At 34.4% G+C, this 25,474-nt stretch overlaps 1 protein-coding gene across 6 annotated transcripts in view; it reads left to right on the top strand.

Annotated features, from left to right (window-relative positions):
• Nucleotides 1-25,474, top strand: part of Obsc (Obscurin) — a 439,567-nt gene that overhangs the window by 311,477 nt on the left and 102,616 nt on the right. For all 6 annotated transcript variants that reach the window (XM_069813004.1, XM_069813001.1, XM_069812999.1 and 3 more), the window contains 13 exons: nucleotides 72-256; nucleotides 1,036-1,160; nucleotides 2,704-2,827; nucleotides 3,648-3,783; nucleotides 7,740-7,915; nucleotides 8,674-8,779; nucleotides 9,304-9,418; nucleotides 9,910-10,076; nucleotides 11,583-11,706; nucleotides 13,480-13,640; nucleotides 14,397-14,575; nucleotides 15,593-15,698; nucleotides 17,274-17,455. In XM_069813004.1, the coding sequence (XP_069669105.1) occupies nucleotides 72-256; nucleotides 1,036-1,160; nucleotides 2,704-2,827; nucleotides 3,648-3,783; nucleotides 7,740-7,915; nucleotides 8,674-8,779; nucleotides 9,304-9,418; nucleotides 9,910-10,076; nucleotides 11,583-11,706; nucleotides 13,480-13,640; nucleotides 14,397-14,575; nucleotides 15,593-15,698; nucleotides 17,274-17,455 (1,886 nt within the window). The remainder of the gene's footprint in view (nucleotides 1-71; nucleotides 257-1,035; nucleotides 1,161-2,703; nucleotides 2,828-3,647; nucleotides 3,784-7,739; nucleotides 7,916-8,673; nucleotides 8,780-9,303; nucleotides 9,419-9,909; nucleotides 10,077-11,582; nucleotides 11,707-13,479; nucleotides 13,641-14,396; nucleotides 14,576-15,592; nucleotides 15,699-17,273; nucleotides 17,456-25,474) is intronic.

The following is a 25,474-nucleotide window of genomic DNA, read 5'->3' on the forward strand; positions in this document are numbered from 1 at the left end:
GTTTCTGTAAACAGTAAAATGAAAAAGATGTCTTTGGATGTATTATTGAGTGTTAATATTTTTCATTTCAGCTTCAAGGAAGGCAAGGAGATAACTGCGAAGAATGAGAGAATTCAAATTGTGACTGAGAAGGCTGAAAAGGGTTTCTATGAGTTGGTTATAGCCGATGTATTACCTGAAGATGCAGGAAAATATTCATGCACTGCAAAGAACAAATATGGAGAGGCTAGCTGCGAAGCGGTCGTGACAGTTACTAGTAAGTTACAATTTATTTGAAATTAAATTTAGAATTAGTAAGCTTACTTTAGAATGACATTTCCGTGACTGATGGTGGCTTTCAAGTCACTGCACATTTGACCTCCATGAAGTCATATCTTGGAAACGGTTGGTTTTTGGACTTATGTTTATTAAGACTTTTGCCTTGAACCATCGTCCCCTAGTCACTCCTGCAGTTTGTAATATAATTGTGAAACACTCTGTGTAATGTATCTTGCATATCATCTTTGGTAATTCAGTGGCTACCATTCTTATTCCTGGATTCAAGTATGAGTTTAAACACAGACGAGAATTATGCATTTTTAGTATGGTTTCCTTTGAAAGAAAAATAAAGCTGGGAAATTATATTTACAGCACGTAAGAGATTCCTATTCATGATAGAGAGGGCTTCCGGAAAAATTTACAGGCCTTTCATCGCCTACATTAAAATTCAACTCTGTAAATACTCGTAGCATAATGAACTCGTATGGGTGACCTGTACAGACGTTGATGTGCCCCCACCTTTTGACTGCAATCCATCTGTTAATGTATCTCGCACTTTTCAACTTCTAGACTCCTCTGAGAGGTTGGATTTGTTTCTAAGTGAGGATGTACCCACGAGATCACTGTAGTTGCATAAATATTTGTTTGGCAAGTGAAATTAAATAATTCCAATAAAATAGCGTCCATCAATTATGTGTGTGGTTTTAAATGTTTATTTAAGTTTCATAGTAGTAACTTACATAACTAAATAAACGTACTTTTTTCTTAACATTCCAGACGAGAAGGAGATATTCAAAGGATTGGGAACTGCGTTGCTGCAACCTGGCGAAGATGCTCAATTCCAGTGGCTCAGAGATGGACAACCTTTCGATCCTGAAGAAAGGTTTAAAGTCTTGTTTAAGGTATGCGAATATTTTAACTATTCTGTGAGACATCTTTGTATTGTTTATTAATGTAATTTTATTACATTTTTGTAAAACAAATTTAATCAATTATAAATTGTAGTTTTAGTATAATGTAATGTACTCTTGCTGTAAGCATGATACCATTTATATGAAAGTGACACTTTCCATTTCTCTGTGCTAAGTAACTCTCTTATACCCCGTAATCTGTACGTAGTATGGTAGCGTACCGTATATATTGTAAAAATCAAATTTGATAGTTTTTCAAAATCTCGAATAGGTCTTTTCAATGATATCATCTTATGATTTAAGAGGTTGAAACTAGTACAGTAACGAGCTTGAAATTTACAGAATAACCACATTACAATTCGTTCTCTGTAATCAGATTATCTCAAAGAACTGCTTTATGTTTTCACATAAAACTAAAAAAAAAATAGCGTTTATTAACTAAAACTTGTTTTGTTATTTTATGTATATCAGGGGGGTAAATAATAATAAGATATACAGCTGTCACCTAAGAGGTACTGTAATGTTCAGTTAAATAACTACAGTTTCAATTATGTTACCAAAAAAAAAAGAAAAAAGACACTAACCAAAACCAATTTCCGAAATGTCATGGGTGCAAATTAATTTATAATGAACATTTATGCTTGAAGCATACTGGTATATAATCTTTGTAAAAAAAAAAATGGGTAAATCAAGTAATAAATCAAGTACCGGTAAGCAACAAATATAAAAATACAAATCTGACTTTCAGGTAGTAGCTCCCTGTAAAGAAGTTTGAATAATTTCAAGGAAAAATTGTTCCGGGGCCGGGTATCAATCCCAGGACCCTTCGCTTAGTGCGCGAACGCTCTACCGACTGAGCCACCACAGGAACTATACACGACACCGTTACAATTTTTCCTTTTATATCCACACAACTCACATGAGCTGACAAGACGCCAGAACTCAACTGTGAGTGCACACAATTACTGTGTGACTTTAAATTGTGGCTTTCTGTTAACGTACTCCAGTAACGAATGTATTATACAAATCTGGCTTTCAGGTAGTAGCTCCTTGTAAAGCAGGTTTGAATAATTTCAAGGAAAAATTGTTCCGGGCCAGGTATCGATCCCGGGACCCTTCGCTTAGTGCTCGAATGCTCTACCGACTGAACTACCCCAGAACAACTTTTCCTTGAAATTATTCAAACCTGCTTTACAGGGAGCTAGTACCTGAAAGCCAGATTTGTATAATACATTCGTTACTGGAGGTACGTTAACAGAAAGCCACAATTTAAAGTCACACAGTAATTGTGTGCACTCATAGTTGAGTTCTGGCGTCTTGTCAGCTCATGTGAGTTGTGTGGATATAAAAGGAAAAATTGTAACGGTGTCGTGTATAGTTCTTGTGGTGGCTCAGTCAGTAGAGCGTTCGCACGCTAAGCGAAGGGTCCCGGGATTGATACCCGGCCCCGGAACAATTTTTCCTTGAAATTATTCAAATATAAAAATGCTAAGAACAAATAATGTTGTGTCTTTTTCCTCCTTTATATCATCAGGATGAAGAGGACTCTTTGGCACTTGTGTTCCAACACGTGAAACCTGAAGATGCTGGTTTGTACACTTGTGTAGCCTCGACATCCACTGGCAAGATCTCTTGCAGTGCTGAACTCACAGTGCAAGGTAAGTGATTCCTTTGTACTGGTCAATGGATTTCTCAAAATGTTTTCGTATGTCTGTAATATTTTCCGCTTTTTCAATAAACGGTTTTACATTTCAAACTGTTCTTACAGTTGTAATTCCTTTCGAAGATTCCTGCTTGTAGTTAGATGTATACAAAATTATTGTAGTACAGATCGCCCAAGTAAAAGAGGAAACTTTTTTTAATAAAAAGGGCCTAGATATGATGGTAGACATAAAAAAATCAAGCATCTTGTTTCTTTAAATAGAAACAAGTTTGCTATATAATATACATAAATATATTTTGTGCATAAATTGTACTATGGATATAAAAAATATGCATTACTTTCAAAAATATTTTGTGTCAAAGTCTGAAAAAGTGACAAATATTAACTAAAAAAAGTTCATATCGTGTATAAATTTTTCTACATTAAGACTATACGAAAAAGAAAACCCATATTAGACCTTATTTATACATTTTATACTGGTATGCATTTCCTAAGAGAGCTTCAGAGTAATAACTAAAAAATTAGGACTTCTTTCAAAATTATTAAAATATATATATTTTTTTTATTATTTTGCAATAAGTCAAAGACTATGTATCCAAGTCACTTCAAATTTTATGGGTATTTTTCTTTTAACTATCCTAATTGACACTAAAAATAGCAAACTTTTTCAACTCAACAGGCTCCCGCCTTAAACTAAATAATTTAAAATCAGTCACATAATTATATATAACAGGTGCTTTAAAGAAGTAAAAGAAGTAAAAGTTTGATATATCAGTTGCCATGTGAATTTATAATAAATATTTGTGTTTTTTAAGGGTCCGTGAACCAACTGGCCCGAGAACCAGAGATTCCTAAGATCAGTGCTGAGTCTAAGAGCACAGAAGTAAATGTTGGAGGATCTGCAATGTTGGAACTTAAGGTCCAGGGCTATCCCAAACCAGAGGTTAAATGGTGAGTTTTATGCTGTTTATTTTCCATATACAGCCTACCTTTATTTTTGTCTGAACAACAACAGTGATTTGGCTGTAGGTATTTCATTGTTTTTCTCCTAATTTGCACACTTGTTAGATACGATGTTTTACACATAACAAATTACAATTGGATACTTTAAAGTAGAAAGGTACAAAGTGCCAAAATCATAGAAAACGAAATTATTATGCAGAAAAGTACAATGTTCGTAGGAGGATGATGTATGAAAGAGGCTACATCCAGTTATGTTTCTTAAGCGAGATATTTAGATGTTACGTTGCCAGCACCATGCAGTTTCAGACGGTAAGCGTCCTATTGAGCTGCATCATAGAATGCAATGGATCTTCAACAGGTCATGTTTGTGCCCAAACTTACACACAGCGAAATGTTTTACAGATGTCAGCTTTCACATTATAACTTTGGAGTTTGTGTATGTGATACAAAGCAGTCTTATATGTGTATGTGGGATGAAAGCATCGCGAGTAGAGGTGTCAATGAGATTGCCTCGTGTGTACTAAAACTGATGAATATGGACATAACAAACAAGAAGAATCTGATAACTGTGCAGCTGAAAACAAAAATCATGTAATGGTTTTCATATGTCTCTTTTCAGTTGCCATTGGTTTATTTGAACACATAGAACAACGTTTCCTTCTCAGCAGTCACAGTTTCTTGCAATGCGATTCTGATTTCGCTTTGATTGAAAAACGACAGAAAGTGACAAAAGCCTTCATTTCTAGTGACCTGCTTAAAATCGTACAAGACTCTGAAAGTTGTAAAACCATTTCAAACCGTTTCAATGCTAGAGTCATATTTCCTTAATATGTAAGATGTTGCTGATCAACTAATTTCCATCAAGAACTTGAATATTTCTAAGTCTTGTTGCATTCAGTATGATGTTAGTAAAGCAGGTAGTGTTTCTGTGAAACAGTCCCATGATAATGAAGCAGTACATACCATTAAAGTGCTTAAAAAGGAAAAAAAAAAAAAAACATGAAAGATGTGCAGTCAGCATTGTTTCAAGTTAAAGCATAAAATAGGGAAATTACTGAAGAAAAGAAGGGGGATCCACTAGCAATGACTCCCTATCTTCCAAATGAGGAGAACAGGCAGTTCTACAGGCAGATCTGTGAGTAAAAATTGCTCCAGAATAGGAAAAAATAGGTATTGGACTTTGCACCATTCTACTGCAACTGTACCCATTACTTAACCTTTTTCACAATCTGTGTTATATAATTAAATATGGAGAAATAATGTCTTTACATACCACTATTATTAATGAGTAAACACTGTACTATTGCTGTTTTCTATCAGTAAAAAAAAACATGACACAAATATGTGTACAATTATTATTATAGCTACATTTTTTTTATCTTATCTCCAATGTTTCATTTTGGCACTTTGCACCCTTCTACTTTAAAGTATCCAATTATCTACTAACAATCCGTTTATTTTATTTTCACATAATAGCATATTTTTATCTAATAACATTAAATTAAACTGCATTATAAACATTTCAATTACTGTAGGCTACATTAGAGCTGAGGAGGGTCGTGAGATTATTTACAAAATTAAACAAAAAACACTTGATTAACATATATGCTTCAGTAATTTATAAAGTAAAAAATAATTAATGCGATAATTTGTGCTCGTTTTCAGAAAGTAGCTTCTCAAATCTGGACTCTGTATTCGATACACACAGAGTGATCTTATAATTCTATACTTCAAGGGGATTTCTCGCTTTTCTTACTACCATAAACATAGAGAAAAAAACTTATTTTTCATAAATACGAGGTTGAAAATAGCCTATTATAAAAACTTAAGAGCTTCTTCTGCAAAAATAGAGGTATTTTCACATTCTTTGACCAAAATCTGTTCTACACTCTGCGAAAAAAAAGTTTAATTTCAACTTTCCATCAGTAGATACATAAATCAGTTAATTTTTTCTTCATTCCTGAATACACTCTTTTAACACATATAATCACTGAGAAACGTTATTGAACAAGTAATGACTTGTGCTAATATAAATTCTGGTGGTAAATTTCCTGACTGACTAGTTTCGACGTGGTTTTTTCATCCTCTGAATCATTGTCCTAGAATTTTTGCTTCATGTTTTGTTTTTAATTTCAGTCAATTGAAGACAACCGTTCAAAAATGGATTCGGTATATATCTGGAGTTTCTTCCGGAAAGTACTGAAAAAGCTTTTTTTTTTTTAAATAATGCGAATTTAATTACATGTCCGCAAAATTCAGTTTTTGTCATAATGTACGTAGCTGAATTTTCCATGATTTCTTTATGTCAAGTGAAGTCGACCAGAAACCAAGTTTCTTTATAATCCGTTGGGTATAACAGAAAGCTCAGGCATCATTTTCGATTTATATTAAACTATTACCGCAGCGCTAAAATGGTACCGGTAACCGTTTGAAGTAGGCCTACAAGAAATGGTGTTTACGTAATATTTCGTGTCATTGTTGCACCATACACTTCTATTTTGGACGTTCTTTGGGTAGTATCCACTGTTTTTGAGTAAAATGATCATTGTTTTCGATTTTAAAGAAATTTGTAATTTTTAATAGGGTTAAGTGGGTCACGCTTTCAAAAATTTTGCTGTGGAAAAAGTCAAATTGCATTGGTGTACAATTGTAAGTAGTCCTACATAAGGGAATCACAACTAAATTACAATACTGATTATGACAAAAAAAAAAAAAAAAACACAACGACAAATCACAATTCTATTACAATAACAATCAGACATTTATTCGTTATTATTTGAGATTCCATTCTTTCAAAACCTCCTTACTAAACACATTTTCAATTAAAAATTGATCACTAAGCATGATAACTCATCACCGGAAGAAGGATACAAGATGTTGAAGAAGCCTTGATAGCATTGGATAAGGAAACTCAGAAGCTGGGATTTAAAATAAATACAAAGAAATCTAAATTTATGTCAGTCACCAAAAGACAAAATGATCAAGTGAAGGAAGTTAAAATGGGAACATATAAGTTTGAAAAAGTAAAAGAATTTACATATCTCGGATCAATATTGACAGCAAATAATGACCTAAGGAATGAGGTACAAAGAAGAATAAATCTGGCTAACAGGGCATATTATTCACTTTTACCAATTGTTAAAAATAAAATAATATCTAGAGAAATCAAAATCAAGATTTACAAAACCCTAATAAGACCCATTATAACATATGGTACAGAAACATGGGTTCTGAATAAAAATACATGCAAACAACTAGCAGTATTTGAGAGGAAAATCTTAAGAAGGATATTCGGAGCAATTGAAACAGTGGATGGATGGAGAGCCAGATATAATAATGAGATATACGAACTGTACAAGGAATCGGATTTGGAGGCGCACATAAGATGTCAAAGACTGAGATGGTTGGGACACGTCACAAGGATGGAAACAACAAGGAAAGTGAAGATTGTCTTCAATAACAACCCAGATGGAACCAGATTAAGAGGAAGACCGAGAACAAGATGGTGGAACTGTGTACGAGTGGATGTGAATAGATTAGGAATAAGGAATTGGAGGGAGTTGGCGATGGATAGAGAAGGATGGAAGAGAGCCATAGAGGAGGTTAAGGCCCACCAGGGCTGTAATACCAAATAAGAAGAAGAAGCATGATAACTTGCTCGTCGGTATTTCTTTCTTGTAAGACATTAGAGTTATAACTTTCGAAGAACTCGTGTGAATTACGAAAAACAATATTTAAATAAAATTGCGCATAAAGAATTTTTAAATTTAGGAATAACATGGGTCCTAATTACTGTCTGAACCACAAAATTAATATTAAGTTTCCTATATTTAGAGAAATTACTGCCAACTTTTGAGTCATAAATATATTAGCCTATTTTATCTTTGTTTCAGTGTGTGAGAAGTTAGTATAAAATAATAATTTATATGCCTAACTGATTTCAGGACAAAAGATGGTAAGGCTGTGGAAGCAGGAGGAAGAGTGCGCTTCTTGTATGAAGATGAAGAGTCCATGTCACTGATAATCAAGGGAGTGACAGTGGATGATAGCGGCAAGTACAAGGTGGTGGCCAAGAACGAACTTGGTCAAGATTCAACGGAATTTGAGGTCATGGTTAAAGGCAAGTATAGAATTTTCGATAGTATATTATGTTTAAAAGCTTAATTTTTTTACAAATTTAAAAAAGCAAGTTGTTTCTTGCATTGTAATTTGTACTGCTAATTAGTGTTATGGTTTGCGGATTACAATGTGTACGATAGGTATTGACCATTATAATTGATCGGGAGCCCTCGTGCCAGTTCTGTTAAATACCTCCATTGTCACGAACTAACAATGTATCCCATAGAATCGCAATTGAACAATTTCAGACTTTTCTGGCATGCATTATCATTTGTAGAAAATTTAGTACCAGTGTACTATCTCATAAATAGAGCCCGAATTTTATTTAATTACGTATTCTGTTCCTAAATATATAGCTATAAGAAAAGTTAAAATTTCGGCGAATCACACCAAAAGAATCATTAGTCCTAAGTTTTAAGTTATATATTTTTACATATTTTGGTGTATAATAAATATTTTGGCATATATTACATATTTTAATGTTTTGAAGAATATTGCATATTTTGAAAGTATATACTTTTTTCACCAATTTTCCCTCGACTTGACTCATAAGTTTTAGGACGTTAGAAAATTGTTTATAAAGCTTTTCCCTTCGTCCCTAATGCACAAAAATAATTTAACAATTTTACTGAAAATAATAACATATTCTGTCAAAAAATGGACATCCCTTTCCCATGCTAACATTTTGAGTACCGGTATCTCTTAAGAAGTAACAGATGTGAAAATGTTAATATAATAATATCGTATTTTTGTTTACAGCCCCACCGAAAATAAAGACTGAAGTGGAAAATTCATCCTGTATGACTGATGAGAAAAAGACATTCACTATAGAAGTGGAGGGAATGCCGGTGCCAGAAGTGAAATGGTACGTACAGTCACCAGTGCAGTATTTGGAAAAAATTTTAAGTGAAACTCACTGTATAGTTACTTCAGAAAGCTCCCAGATTCCAGATTACCTCATATGTAACGTCTTTCATGGCTGTCGTTTTCTACATGTTGTTTCACCTGCCATCTCTCAATCACTATTATAGGCTACATAAGGATATGGATTGAATTTTTGAATTGGAGGGCCAACACTGCTTATGAAAATCTACTCACTTTCCTGGAGACTATGGGAATATTTCTCTCCTTCGATACTACTTCATTTATTGAGCTGAATGATCTTTTGCAATCTGATGTTGAAATTGGCAGTATCGATTGTTTGTTTTAAAATTTTAAGTTCATGTGTTTCAGTTTTACAGTCAATAAACTCACAAAAGTGAGAAAAGAAAAAAAAAAGTGCGCGGCTTATTCGAGAATGCGAGGTGTTCGAGAAAATACGGTAATTCTTGATTAGCAAAAACTTGCAAGAAAATGGTTTTGTAATCAAATTGTTCTTTGTTTGTTAAGGTTGAAGGAGGGTCAACAAATCACTGCGTCAGATCGTATCAAGATCAAAAAGGAGAAAGATACTCACACACTTACAATTGAGAAAGCACGTTTGGAGGATACTGGTTCCTACTCGGTAAGTCATCACGCATCGCAAATCCAACATGGCTGATTGTTTATAATCGGTTTGTGGATGAATAAGTACTATTTTACGTAAATTTCCTTTGAAACCGAGTTAGAAGAGATTCAGATTCAAAAGTAGACAATTTCACTTTTTGCTTTCAAAAACAGACAACTCCATGACTTCGTTTCAGAGATGGACGATTCCATTTTTTTAAACTTAAATTTCGACCTGAATATTAATTTTAATCCCATTTTGAGACTGAAAAAAATATTTCTGTAACCCATGAGAATGTTAAAAAAATGTATTGGTACATATAACAGATAAGGTCTAGATTTTTGCCCCACCTATAAAAAAAAAAAAAAGCAAAAGTAGAGTTGTCCAACTTTGATACCAAGCTCCTCAAATCTTTGTATAATTCCTTTGAAAATGGAACTCAGATCTTGGTTGATGGCAGATGTGAACTTGCAAATACACTTGCGGTTGCAATGCACATTTTATTTCAGATTGTTGCAGTGAATGAGCTCAGCCAGACTTCGTCGTTCTGGCAGTTTGTCGTCCATTCACCACCAGTTGTCTTGAAAGGATTGGAAAAGAAGATAGAATCCAAAGAAGAAGACACACTGACCCTTGACTTGAAAGTACAAGGCGATCCTAAACCGGAAGTCAAGTGGTGAGTAATTGAACAAGTCAAAATTAACTATAGTACAGTAAAAAAGAATCCAGATTCTCATTTCTTATTTTCAAAATACAGAGGCTATTCATCTCAAACAAATGATATAATATGCATTAAATTGTAAGCATTACTCTATGGCTGTCAAACGTGGTCCTTGACAGAAAAACAGAAAAAACAGCTACAGGTTTGTCAAAGGAGAATGGAAAGGAAGATCCTAAATGTTTTACTAAGAGACAGACTCAGAAACGAGGAAATAAGAAGAAGGACAAAAATGCGCGATGTGGTAGAAAGGGCAGAAAACCTAAAATGTAAATGGGGTGGCCACGTAGCACGTATGGATCACCAGAAATGGACGAATTGCATCACAATGTGGGACCAGAGAGAAGGACGATGGCACGTGGGACGACAAAAAACCAGATGGGTGGACTACTTTAGAACCAGAGCGGGAAGTCAATGGTCGAGAGTGGCACGAGACAGAGAAGTATGGAGGCAGCTGGCACCAAACATGAATCAACAAGCACCAGATAGGACAGAAAGTCAACGACAGTGAGTGTAATTCGTGTGAAGTGATATGAGGAAGTGTGGGAGATGAGTATGGTAGAAATGATCGAAGAGGGAAGTCAGGAACAGTGAAACGAAGAAATAACAGTAATATGACCAAGCTCCTAAGGACTCGCTCACCTTAGGAGTCTACTTATGAGCAATTCCCTGTGACAACAGGAGGCCCTTGCCCTTACGGGATGTGTACAGGCTAAACTTATTATTATTATTATTATTATTATTATTATTATTATTATTATTATTATTATTATTATCATTATTATTATTATTATTATTATTATTATTATCATTATTATTATTATTATTATTATTATTATTATTATTATTATTATTATTATTATTATTATAGGTCTATTTATTGAAATAGAATTTCATTAATTTTGAGGATGTTCTTTGCATACTGGTATTAGTCCTACACAGAATGCGAATTAACTGGGGGGGGGGGGGATGGGGGGATTTCCTCCCTGTTGGAAAGTTATCCCCCTCTCATAAATTCATATTAACATCTCTGCCAGAGATAACTTCTATCCTCCTCACAAAATATAATTGTTTCATGCGAGTCTGTCCACTTTATAAAGTATAAAGCAAGCAATGAAAATAATATTGATATATTATCATCGCCTGAAAGCTGACAACAATCAATAACTTAGGAATTACACATCTCATCTTAAGCTTGCTCATGGATATAATTATTATTATGATCAAGATGCAAGGCAAGCAACTCAGTGCGATCAAGTTTGAGTCGTATCGAATGAGGATAATAATAACTTTATGTATGGTATTCTCAATCTAGGATTCTATCCCCCCTCATCAAAAATCTTAATTCGCACCCTGTGTACTAGTAAGAGAAGTTTTCTATGGAAAAAAGACACCACAGTTCATTAAAAAGAAAAAGTTGCAATATATAAATTTTATTTAAATGTGCTCCGTGATATGTTGCAGGATAAAAGATGGAGAAGATGTGAAATCTGACGGAAAGCACATCATAGTTTCCCAGGATGGGCAGTTGCACACTCTTGTGATCAAGAACGTGAACCGCAATGACTCAGGATCTTATGCAGCACAGGTGAGCTAGTGATGTGACAGGCTAGATCAATGCCCATCTAATACAAATTATTTTAAATGTCATTTTTTTAATTTTTTATATTCTGCTGCATCCAAGAGTAATGCCATCTGAAGAATTGTCGATTCTCGTTACAGCATTCTTAAGATTCGCGACCATCTTCTTAAATTAGTAATAATAATAATAATAATAATAATAATAATAATAATAATAATAATAATAATAATAATAAATTAATGCAGTGTTCCTTATAATTGTACAGTAAACTATAATTAAACCTTTGGAAGAAACGGCTATCTCCACTCAAATGTTATCTCAGTGAACGAACATTTTTCCTGAAGCTGATTTAATTTCCCAGAAAATTCATTTAAATATTACTACATTTTAGTAGTTGCTTTTGACCCCATAGTCAGTGGACAGACAACTTCCATAAATTTATTTCGACGTCCAATTCCTTCTTATGGCTTCTATTTTCTCTGTTCATTTAAAAATCATATAAAAACTCATTACTGCAAATTACATAAACTGTTAGAATGTTTTCAAAGAAATATCATTTGGATTGGAAGTGGTTATTTTACAGTTACTCTATAAGGCACTGATTTATGGCACTGCAGCTTAAAGCTTTCTCCTTCAACTGCACACAATGATACCTACCTAATATACTTTATCTACCGACAGAAATCTGTAGGTTTCTTTTTATGTGACAATGAATGAGCCAGCATGGTCTAAAGAAAAAACTGACGCGAACTGCGTGAACGTTGTGGTGCCTAAAAATGTAGAAATGTGGAAAAATTACACGATAAGGTAGGTGTTCAAGATTTTGATTTTTATAGATAAATGTTTTGTGTTGTATACTTATCACTTAAAAATTAAGTAAGAAGTTGACGTGTGAATACTTATACGCATTATAAGACAGTTAATCTAGTCTCTATATTTTCAAATTTATTCGCTTCAATTTAGCATTCACTTGTGTTAACTTAATGAAGATCAACCAAAGCAGGTATATGAAGAGAAACGCGCTATTTACCTTCCATGCTGTGATGATCTCAGTCATAAATATAATATTCAAGATTGTAATGCCATTGGGCGTATGTTTGGTGCGCGAGGAACAATTCCCAAATTTACATCGGAGATCCTCAGAAAATTAAAGGTTCCTGATAAGACTCTTCAGACAATTGCATCAACCATTTTAAAATCTTCATTGAACATCATCAATCACCATCTCTATTCATCTTTATAATATTCAATGTATATTATTTATTTTCAATAAATTTTTATCGTTTTGATAGCTACCACATCTTATCGCAGAATATTCTTTTTTAAAATTTCATTGTGTATTTTTAACATTAATTTACATTTTATTTTTTGTTCATTTGAATTGATTAGGATGCCGATATTTTAAATCCAAGATTTGGACGGCTATCATTTCGATCATGTATGCTGTTCTTCAGTAAAATGTCTGATGACTTCTTAAGACAGGTTTAACCGCCATTTATTCACTTCTGGACAAATTTTAGAATTTCTCCAGAACTGCAAATTGAACTAGAAATGCTATGTAGAGTTCACGCAAATATGGTAAGAAATTGTTTGTAACTTCGGGAGTATTTTGTATTGGACTTATATTTATTAGAAATTTATTCACTTATTTTAGTAAATGCTACTTACCAGCAATGTCTATAACTCTTTTGTTCCTTCTGTAATTTTATGGTTTGCTACTACAACACAATCGAACTTGATTTTAATTAGTTCCTACAATTCTGCATATTTTTGTAACAGATTTGTAACGATCACGGTTGGCTGAAGGAATCCTGTGAGTTGAATGTGCGTTGCCCTCCAGAGTTCAAGAGGAAGCTTAGTGACTGCACTGCGAATGATGGAGACACTAATGTTGTGTTCAGTATCAATGCAGAGGCTTATCCCAAGCCTACCATCAAATGGTACATTAAATTTTGCATTGAATTATTTTATAATATTATGAAGCACTTATTAGAAACTTGTAGCTGTAATAAATTCATGTAATATACTTATTTATATCGCATTTAATGTTAAGTATTTTTTCTGTTGTTATTAGGTATTTGAAGGGCTTATAAAGAGTGGATTTATTTTTCCACACTACTTGACAATAAATCATGCTGTTAGCAAATCTTAAAATATTAAAATTCCTTTTTCGAATTTTCGCAAATGTTTTGAAACGAAAAGATTTTCACATCAATACAAAAGAATGGTAGTTATAAATATTTCAATAAAAGTCTGTGAGTCTGTGAGTCTGTCTTTCTCATCCTGGATGCCAGTGATATTGTGATGTTTTCTTATTTTAATATAACAGTTTATTATGAATAATTGATTAAATGCCGATCTTACTCGTGTTAATTGTGTAAGCATGTGCGGCTTACAGCTGTTTCGGTGTTTCTTCATACCATCCTCAGAGCCTACTAGATCTCGGCGTCATCTCGATCTTCGCTGCCTGTTGTGTGGGTGCGTTCGATCAAAATGCGCCGAGATCTAGTAGGCTCTAATGATGGTGTGAAGAAGCACCAAAACAGCTGTAAACCACACATGCTTACACAATTAACACAAGTAAGATCGCCATTTAATCAATTACTTATATTCAAATGTTAAAACTAGTGTACGAAAGATTCAACATGGAGTTTATTATGGTACTTGTATTCCTGACTGTTCGCTTGCTTCCACAGGTATATAAATGACATAGAAATAACTGAGAAGCGAACAGAATTCGTCCGTGAGGAGGATGAGGATAACAATTACAAATTAATTCTGAAACAGGCAACGAAAGATTTGGCAGGGAAATATACATGCAAGGTCATCAACGACTTGGGAACAAGTGAGACAATCTCAAACTTCACAGTGCAATGTAAGTATAAGTGTACACATTGCTGAGAGGTAATGCTTGTCTTTAGCTTGAAGAGACGTCTGATTTCTCTCAATTTTAGGAAGTTTATAGTCCAGTGAAATGCATTAAGTAGCCTATAATCAATACTGGCTATTTGCAGGAGTCTGGGAAACTACCTCGACATGGGGAACTATTAATAATGGAATTCCTTAAGGATCAATATTAGGTCCCCTACTTTTTCTAGTGTTCATAAATAAATAATCTGGTGTATTTTATATAATGTTCTATTTGTAATAGTACCTACACTATTTACAGTCTGCAAAGTGACCGTGAATGGAAAAAAAAAAAGTTACATTTTATTTTGTGCCGAGAGGAAATTAAAACACCCAGATAGCGAAGAATGATTATATTTGACTTCAGTTTAAACAATTGTTTGTTTTTAACTCCTCTTATGTCACTTTCCTTCCCCTCCTGTCTCTTATTTATAGTGCCCTTCATGAGCTTTAAGGCTAGTTCACAATAAACCTGGAATGGAAATGACAACGAGAACAAGAACGGAAATATTGTTAAAATAAATGTATTTAAATGTGAGCATTCAAAATTAATTTTCATGTTCCCGTTCCCGGGCTCCGGTTTGCTTCTTGTTAATTGCGAATGCTCACATTTAAATACATTTATTTTAACAATATTTCCGTTCTCGTTGTCATTTCCGTTTCCGTTCCCGGTTTATTGTGAACCAGCCTTTACACTTATCCTTCTGAAAACTATTAAATTAATCGTGATATGTAAGATCTGAATTTTTATTAACCATATTTTGAGTTATAAAATGACGTTAGTAATCGTTATTGTTTTTGTCATTGTCACAACTGGTTTCTTTGAAATAGTTTTCCAAAATTTTTCTTTATTAATCAGTGCGATTTAAGCCTTCATGTATGTGTTAATTTCAGGAAAATTTGAGATACGTATTTTATTACATTCATGAGGACATAAAAATATAGGTACCGATATAAATTTTAACAAAGTGATATTCATTTACAGATAAACCATATTTCCCGAAAGAATTAACAAACAAAGAAGTGGATGAGGGACAAGACCTCACACTTGCTATTCAATGTTCAGCTGTTCCCGAGCCAAAAATTAAGTGGTGAGTATATTCCCAAATGTTTAAAGGAAAATAACATATTACTTATAATTTAGGCCCTACTTATAAACAGTTGGCTTCATAATACACAACAGCCATTCTTTTAGTTATCAGGCTTTTCTTTAGTTTTCAATGGGGAGGATGAGAACATTCAGTATACTGGTATAATAAATTTCCAAAAGTGTGGTTGTTGAATTTTCTTTTTCCTCATTCAAAATATGTTGTAAAAGTAGATGGAACATCAATTCAATTAACAGTTTCAAGCTATTGTAGTTTGTTCATAGAAAATCTAATCCATATCTAAAAGATAAAATATTGTAAGATCTGTATACTGGTACTGATATAGATATCATTGAACTTACTTACTTACAAATGGCTTTTAAGGAACCCGAACGTTCATTGCCGCCCTCACATAAGCCCGCCATCGGTCCCTATCCTGTGCAAGATTAATCCAGTCTCTATCATCATACCCCACCTCCCTCAAATCCATTTTAATATTATCCTCCCATCTACGTCTCGGCCTCCCTAAAGGTCTTTTTCCCTCCGGTCTCCCAACTAACACTAAACTAATTGAACAAATAAAAGAAAAAAAAAGCCCTCATGCTTGTGTGCTCTGGAAGGCAGGTAGTTGGAAATTTTAGTTGAATTATTTCATGGTTCAAACCATCTTCACAATTGAATTGGATTCTGCAAGAGCTTAAGAGGTTAGCGATTCCAAATTTTACCTTCCCAAACAGGTGGTTTCAGAATTTCTACTCAATGTATAGTTTCAACATCTTTTAGGCTTGCTTGTAACTAATCCAACTCCCCCCCCTCCCTCAAAGAAAAATAACAGACAAATCGCCGCTGCACCTCCAAAATCCGCTATGTGCATTTAAACAGATTTTTTTAAAAGAAAGAGAAAAGCATTAATTATTACTTTTAATTTCCTTGATTTTCGAAGCTACTTTCGGTATAATTTCAATCATTACATGAAAAATGATTAAATTTTACCAAAAATAGCTTCGAAAATCAAGGCAAATTAAAGTAATAATGTTTTTTCTTTCTCCTGAAAAATATATTTAAATGCACATAGCGGATTTTGGAGGTGCAGTGATGAAATGTCATTCAGATATTAGCTGTAAGATCTTGCTAATACTGGTTCCTAAAAGGACCAAAACTTGTGTACAAAATTACGCCATTGTTATGAAAGTAATTGTTATTGTGTATTGTGAGCGTGTATTTGTTTGTATGTGTGAGAGTTTGTGTATGTGTGTATGCATTTTGTGTACCGTATGTGTTTATGTTCACTCGCAATGTGTTTTTCTGTGTGTACACATGTTTTTTTGTGTATATATGTGAGTGTATGTGTATTTTGTACAGTATATAATGTATGTGTATGTGCTTGTCTGTAGGCGCCAGTTTTTATGTACATGTACCATATACATTTTTACGTGCGTATATACATGCACACGCACATGTAAATTGTGTGTGTGTGTGTGCGTGCGTGTATGTGCGTGCTGTGTGTTCATGTGTGCAGTACGTGTTTGTGTGTGTGCGTGTTTTGCTAACCATTATGTACTGGTATTTCGTTTCCAGGTTTAAAGATGGACAAGAGCTGTCAGCTGATGCTCACATTAAGATAAGTCGAGACTCGCAGTCTTTGGAGAACTACAATCTGACTGTGACTATAGTGAAAGGTGTTGATGCGGGCGAGTATGAAGCTAGGGCTGAGAATACTATGGGTACAAGCTCCACCAAGAGCACGGTCAAAGTTAACAGTGAGTATTTTACACTCCATTTAGCTTTTAATTATTACAGGTATTGTTTTCTTTCTTCGAATTTCCCATTAGGTTCAATACAGATAAAAACAATTTTTTTCCGTTCATAAATAAACTATCCACTGATCACTTACATATTTTTTGGTTCAGAATCTTTTATTATTTCCACAAACTATTTTCCTTCCATCACGTCCGTAGCTTTCCATAACTATAGACGTAGCTATGGCCTGTAGGCAGAAAAATTACACACAGTACTTACATATGGGTTGATTTTTTAGTAGCTGCAACTATGCTGCAGTGATGCCATGCAAAGGAGCCAGGCAATATCGTATATATCACAGGTGGCTGCAAAACGGTATTTGTCGAATACAGGGGGGAGAGTCATTAATCCTTCCCATTGAAGGCTTTAAGGAACCAACCTGGACAAATACCCAATGTCCCATCCCTACCTTCCCGTGGTGCAGCTGTTAGTAAGCATAATTTTACGAGCTGAACTAAAGGGAGGGGCTACTCATCAATTAGCACTGGTCAGCTTGATGAGTTAATGACCGAATTTGGTATAATTTTCCTCTATTCAATACCTAATTCTCTCTTTACCCTTTCCTATCCAGTCCTCTGACTGGACTCTTACTTTCTTCGACCCCGACGGCATTAGAGCATTCGTGGCCTAGGAGTTCATTTCACTTTCCTTCCTACCCTTCCTACTTTTCTATTCCTAGTGCTGACCTGCTATGGTACTGAAATCGTCCTCCAGTGGCTTAAGGAGGGAAAGCTGGTGATCAACAAGATCTCCCAGTTAGGTCCAATGGACCCGTCGACCAACAGCAGGTGTGGTCCTCCAGACATTCTAGGGGTTGTGTGTGAATGAAGTAGCCACCAAAACGTTAAAATATGGTGTTCACTTAAATCGGCTACAACTTGCCATTTTCATTAAATATTGGAGTGCAAGAGGTCAAGTGACTTTATTGTCAAATGCCTGGCATTAGAAAACAACAACGACATATATCGCAGGTTGCTGACATACCTCCCTTTCCTCAGAGCTAATGTACTCGCTCTCCCCCCTCCATGTCCGTTCACAATAGGACGAGCAGAATACTGTCACAATGTTTTAGGAAGAGGAACAGAGAAACTGGTTAAAAATTCAATGTGCTAGAGGTCGCATGGCACGACAGTGTCATCAGGAACTGAAAAAAGGCTTGCTGTGCAGTGCGTTATCTTACCGAATAGTAGCAAGATGGGTTAGAGTCTTCAGACAAGGAAGCAAAAATGTGTTGGACATGCCTCGAGTACTGTCGGTGACTCAGGAGAAGACAAGTGCAGAGTGAGGAAAATGGGTAGTTAATAGAGAATGTTACAACAATAGTGCAATACTTGTACTACTAGTAATCGGAAATAATGTTTCCACTTACTAGCAGTACAAGTATTGCACGTGTTGTCGTAACATTATCTATTAACGGCCTTTTTTCCTCACTCCGCGCTCATCTTCTTTTGAGTCACCGACTAATGTACAGACTGTCCATATTAGTGGAGACGAATCAGAACTTTATGATTCGTGAGTTAGCGCAAGATACAGGATTGACGCCTTCGACTGTGCTTCACATCCTGAAGGACCGCCTGAAAATGCGGAAAATTGCCTCAAAATGGGTTCCACATGATTCAACGGACATGCAGAAATGGCAGCGATATGATGCTTCTCGTACACTTTTGCAGCGCTATGAGCACGAAGGAGAGGACGTCTTACGGCGTATCATTACAATTGATGAGACCTGGGCCAGATCTTATGAACCTCAGCTGAAACGCCAATCGGACGAGTGGCATCATCACAGGTCACCACAAAAAACAACAGTTCAACAGACCCCCACCAATATGAAGGCTATGCTGATTCTTGCCTATGATTGGGATGGTATGACCTTAAAGCATATCGTTCTCCCAAGACAGAACGTTAATGCGAAATACTACTGTTCGTTTTTGCGAAACAACCTGTGAGCAGCTCTGAGAAGAACGGCGACACTTTATTGATAACCTACCCATTGTTCTGCATGACAATGCTAGGACATATACAGCAGGAGTTGTGTCTGAATTGTTCAATCACTGGGGCTGGGAAGTGCTCTATCACCCGCCATATTCTCCGGATTTAAGTCCCTGCGACTTCGATCTAATCCCTTAGATGAAGGACCCACTTCATGGAATTCACTTCCGAACAGTTGAAAACATTCTACAGGCAACTGACCACTCTATTCGCATAATCAACAGATTAGGCAGGGCCAACGGGATCCAACAGCTTCAGCATCGCTGGGAACACGTTGTACGCAATGCTGGTGACTACATCGAAGGCTTGTAAAACTTAGAATCATGTAAGTATGCTATGTATCGAGAAAAAGAATAATTTCCAAAACTAAAAAATTAACCTATGTACCGGTACAGTCAGTTTAATAGAATTTTGACTTTCATTTTAACATTGGGTCTTCAAGAACGACTTTCTGATCCACTCAGCCTTCTGTAAAATTTAATAACGAGTCTTTCCTGGGGATAAGAGACAGTCAGGGCATGGTACCAACCACACCACCTCATTCTAATGTCCCCACTGCGCTTTCATAACTTTCAAAGGGAATGCCTTTACCATTCTAAAGATGCTAACAACAATACCAAATTTTGAGAATATTGCAGTAATTTCTGTAAATGACGCAAGTACGTTTCCATAACTGAAAAATAACTTGAAATAGAAAATAAAAGTGAACTATCAGTTATTAGCAATATACAGCAATCAAGAAACAATTATGATGGTAATAATAATTGTTATTATTATAAGGTAAGCTACGAAGAAGGGGATAAAGGGAAATGGTGGAAGGAAGAATAAAAGTGGAATAATTTTCAGTGAAGTTTAATTAAAATTTGAAATTATTTTGTTACATATATAAAATTTTGGGATAGTATGATGAATTGGAGTGATTATATAAAGAGATCAATTAACTATTGTTTATATACAGTACGGATGTCTACGTATATTTCTTCGCATAAGTGAGTAATGTTAATTATAATTTATATGCCTATTATGTAATATATGCATCATCAATGTATCAATATTGCTGTAAGTACCCGGTATTTGAAGTATCGATTATGACAGTGGCGTATACTGGTTAAAGGGTTTGGGCTACCGCTGACCCTATTATTACACAAAATATATCTAGCAGTTACTTTAATTTTAATTACTATGGTAAAACTAATAATACAAAATTATTACATTATGCTATATTATAAACTTTTTCTTTTGTAATTTCCTTGGGCTACCACCGGTAGCCCCGGTAGTGGTAGCCCCGGTAGCCCGCAAAATACGCCCCTGGATTATGATATCTTCATTTATCCATAAATGAGAAGCTGCAGTACTGGTATGAATTGAAATAATTTAATTTAATCTTATTGTTTTTAGTATTTTTATAGTTTGTAGCCAAAACGTTATGTTTAGCATCTCGTTGTTGGCTGCCCTAGATGCTCATATTTAAGTAAGTATAGAATATTAGTGATATGTTTGGAGTGCAACTCCTTTCCTTACTCGATCTATTTCTTTCTTCTTATATTATTTAGAAGAATAATAGCACATATTTGCCTGATTTCAACTAAAATTTCTATAAAAATATTCTTATTCATATAGCGTTTCCTGATGTTTTGCCAAATACGAATATTGTCTGATTGTTAATGAATTTTGGAAGTTAAATCGGAGTTATTGATAAATGCTATTTTACTGTAATACATTATTTACATATCACACTTTTGTTTCAAGTATGTATAAATAACTTATTTTGTGATACTGTAACAGATAAGAAAGGGGGGAAAGGTGAAGGGTGAGGAAATTATGTAGAAGTCAGCATCTAGCAGTATGTATTAAAAATACCGGTACATTTTCTGCAAACGAGAATTTTTAGCATTGCTATTTTGCCTTTATTTTAAGAACGACAATTATTTTTCGGAACACGATTAAAACTGACTGAAAACTTTTACGCAGAATAATATATTTCTGTGCAATGAGTCACAGTAATGATTTTAATTATGTACTTTATTAAATACGTCACTTTAATTAAATCTATACGCGACCTTAAATCTTGTCAGTTTTTAGTATTGATTTCTTATATAACTTTTAAAGAATTATCTAAGTTATTGTTTAGTTCCCCTGAACACAAATTTTGAAGTATGTTTAAAAATATGCAGCACAAGTGAACGGTAAAGCTCTTGAGTCCAGGCAAGTGTTTCTGAAAACCGAAGGTTTTCTCACATGTAAAAGAATAATCAAATAAGAACTATTTTGTATCAAAATTTCGCGTTCGTCCTTGTTATGATAATTTTAACTCAAATATATAATTCCATAACACCTTAAAGGAGGAGGTATACCTTTCACTATAATTTTACTACTGGTGTATTTCAACTTTTCTTTTCCTTAAAAGCTCTAGATTCGTTGGAAATAAAATTTGGCAGCTTATTGTATATACTTTCTGTACATCACTAAGCAATTTTAACGTTTTTCGAAAACATAATAGTTACTATTTTAATTATGAAAATTTGTGTAGTACTTCATTTAACTGGACAGCATTTACATGGTAAATTATTCAAATATCTATTTGAATTTTGATGTAATTCTTGTTTTGACGTGTGTTTAATAAACATACTTGCAACATACAGTAAAATCTATAACATGTCAGTTCAAAAAAAAAAAAACATGACGTTTTATTTTTTAAAATTTCATACTTAATTTTTCTTAAAGAATGTGATCGATATTATTTCTTGAAAAATAAACTACACATTCTACTTTAAACATTTTAAATTATGTCGTTCACATGGGAGAACTGTACATGCATGCAAAGTTTCATTGAAATATTATCTTGAGTATTAGTCAGTCAGTCCTCTTTAAGATACGACACGCGGTAGAACATCTACACCATAGTCGTGGTACAACCACTGATGATGGGGGAGCACAGCCCCCGAAACATGTATGGTTTCTAACCAATTTTATTTATTTTATTTATTTTATCAATAAATAGTGTTCAGACAACTGTAATAATTATCTACATTATTTTTAATCTTAACTTATGAACACTGTTGTATTTCGACCTTCTAAGTATTTAATTATCTTGAGTACTTTTTTAGTTTTCATGTGAATGCTGTCCGGCTGAACAAAATGCTCCACAAATTTTCGTAATAAAAAACAATAAAAATTGCAGTGATGTACAGCTGTCAAAAGAAAAAGTGGCCGCTCTCCTGTATCAAAGTTCCCTTCGGGTATCTTCGCTACAATTCGGAGACAGGCGATGTTACATGTTGTTGGACCACGTTGCCTGATATCTACAGTTATAATTGAAGTATACTGTGTGTTATTCGGTAGCATAATGGTAGCGTTCAGGCCTCTTATTCATGAGGTCCTGCGTTCGACTACAACCTCGTGCTTTTTATGTCCTTTTTTGTTCTGTTTTTGAGAGAGACAAACTAGACATAATGGCTCCTTTCTCTTTTATGATTATTTTAGTAATTAACATCAGGTTCATTAATATATTATGCCATGACTTTATCATTATCATTATGATATTGTGGCTACAAATGGAAAGAAAAAAGATTTTATTCTCAATAAAATATCTTTCGTGGCATAAACATAACAAATTTACTGGCGTCGGCCTTAAAACATTCAAACAATTAAGCGTTCAAAAAACAAAACAAAAAGCCACAATTCAATATTTAGTCTATCTTCCTCTTATCTCGATCATCTTGCAGTCGAGTGGGCATGGAATTGACTAGTCTTTGCAAATAGCGACTGTTCTTAGACACGATATTCCAGGCATTCTGAACATACACACATAAATGTTCTGTCCATGGGCAGGTCTTACATTGCAAACCCAGCAATCTCCAATCTTTCCTATTTTCTGCCTTCCTCTTAGTCTCCGCATATGATCCACATATCCTAATGTCGTCTATTATTCTTTTCAACCAGAGACCCAACCAATTCCTTTTTCTCTTTCTAATCAGTTTCAGCATCATTCTTTCTTCACTCACTTTTTCAAACACAATTTTATTTCTTATTCTGCCTGTCCACTTTACACGCACCATTCTTCTCCACATCCACATTTCAAATGCTTCAATTCGTTTCTCTTCATTTCGTCGTAATGTCCATGTTCTTTCCCCATACAATGCCACACTCCACACAAAGCACTTCACTAGTCTCTTCCTTAGTTCTTTTTCCAGAGGTCCGCAGAAGATCCTTCTTCTTCTATTAAAAGCTTCCTTTGTTCATGTTTGCAGTTTTTCTTGGGAAGGATAGGCCTAAATGCGGCAACATCCCGTTGCTTTCCGTACACCACTATCTCTTTCGCATCTTATTAAATTCCAAGGGGCCCAAGCGTGGAGATAGGAGAGTGGATTTGACTAATTGGGCCCTCCGGACTTCACCGAAAGTCACGGCAAGGGTTAAATATTAATTCTGTCAGGATGTTTGACCCGGTCAGAGACCGGGAAATCTCAATTAGCCTTTGCCCCCCGCATCCTGGACTAGCTTCTACGAATCATCAGAAGATCTTAGAGTGTGATTGGACCAATTTTTCCAAAAATGTTTCCACACTTTTGCTCTCGTAGCTCAGCGGACGAACGTCGGAATTTAGATGTCAACATCTCAGGTTCAATTCCTCGTTACTCCTTTTCATTTTATTGTGGTTCAAGATAGTATAATGTAATAATACAAAAAGAAAAACTAATAGCAGTATTATGCAACTGGATTTTTCCAAACCTAATATTAAATTTATGTTATTTATATCGCTAAAGAACGATTACAACATAAATAACTTGAATATTATTTATACAGTATCACTAAAGAACGATAACAGAATATAAATTATAAATATCGGTTTGTTTAATTAATATATTGCAAAAGAACAATAACAATATAAATAACTTGAATACTGTTTTATAATGCTAATGAAGGAAAACAGAATATAAATGATAACTCGAATATTATTTAAATAGCTAAAGAACGATAACAATATAAAAAACGTGAATATTATTCATATCGGAATTTCACAGATTTATTACAGATGTATTTAAGAAATTGTAGAAGAATAGTAATTAGTAACAGTGTCCTATTTATTCTTCTTGGAGCCAAATTTGTAACTTTTAAAAGTGTGGTTACTATGTTGAAGTGTATGTGTTGTAACGGATGCTTGATTTGTTATGTATGTGAGTCAGTTATGGGATGCTTGATGTCGTCGCAATGTCGTAATTATAGTTTGATTGTGTTTGTGTGACTATTGTGTATTAATTTATGATGTATGGTACGGAAAGCTGCATATTTGTGTTATAGAAGTGTTACGTATGTGTGTTGTTAATGTTTTTGTATGTTACAAATTGATACCTGATATTTGTTTTGCAATCGCAATGCCAAATTTACGGATCGTTTATGTTTTGTTTACATCGCGTAAGCTAATTTAATTTTCTTTTCCATTTCTCTTTATGCTTATCTTTTTTGTGTATAAAACTATAGCCCTAACATACATATGTAAAATACGGCTAACCCCCATTGGAAATACAATAATAATTATTATTCATATCGTTATAATACGATAACAGAATACAAATGATGACCTGAATTTTATTCATATCTCTAAAGAACGATAACAAAATATAAATAACGTGATATCCATAAAGAACGATAACTGGATATAAATGATAATTTGAATATCATTTACATCGCTAAAGAAAGATTAAAAAATAAAATGAAAACTTGAAGAAGGCCCGAACCCACGACCTTTGAATCATTAAACAAGCACTCTACCGCTGGTCTACGAGGCGTAGATATGGAACACTTTCATAGTTCCGGAACTGCTTGTACAAGCACATGCATCGTGTAACATCGCAGCGACCCGAAGTGGACTTTGAAAATATTCGCTGTTCACGAGTGCGGCCACTTTTTTTTTTTGACAGCTGTACAGATAACATATATTAAGCATGCCAATTTTTATTTTCAAAAGATATATAGATTCTGAGATAAAA

This window comes from Periplaneta americana, chromosome 16, assembly GCF_040183065.1.
Source record: "Periplaneta americana isolate PAMFEO1 chromosome 16, P.americana_PAMFEO1_priV1, whole genome shotgun sequence".
Classification (NCBI taxonomy): domain Eukaryota; kingdom Metazoa; phylum Arthropoda; class Insecta; order Blattodea; family Blattidae; genus Periplaneta; species Periplaneta americana.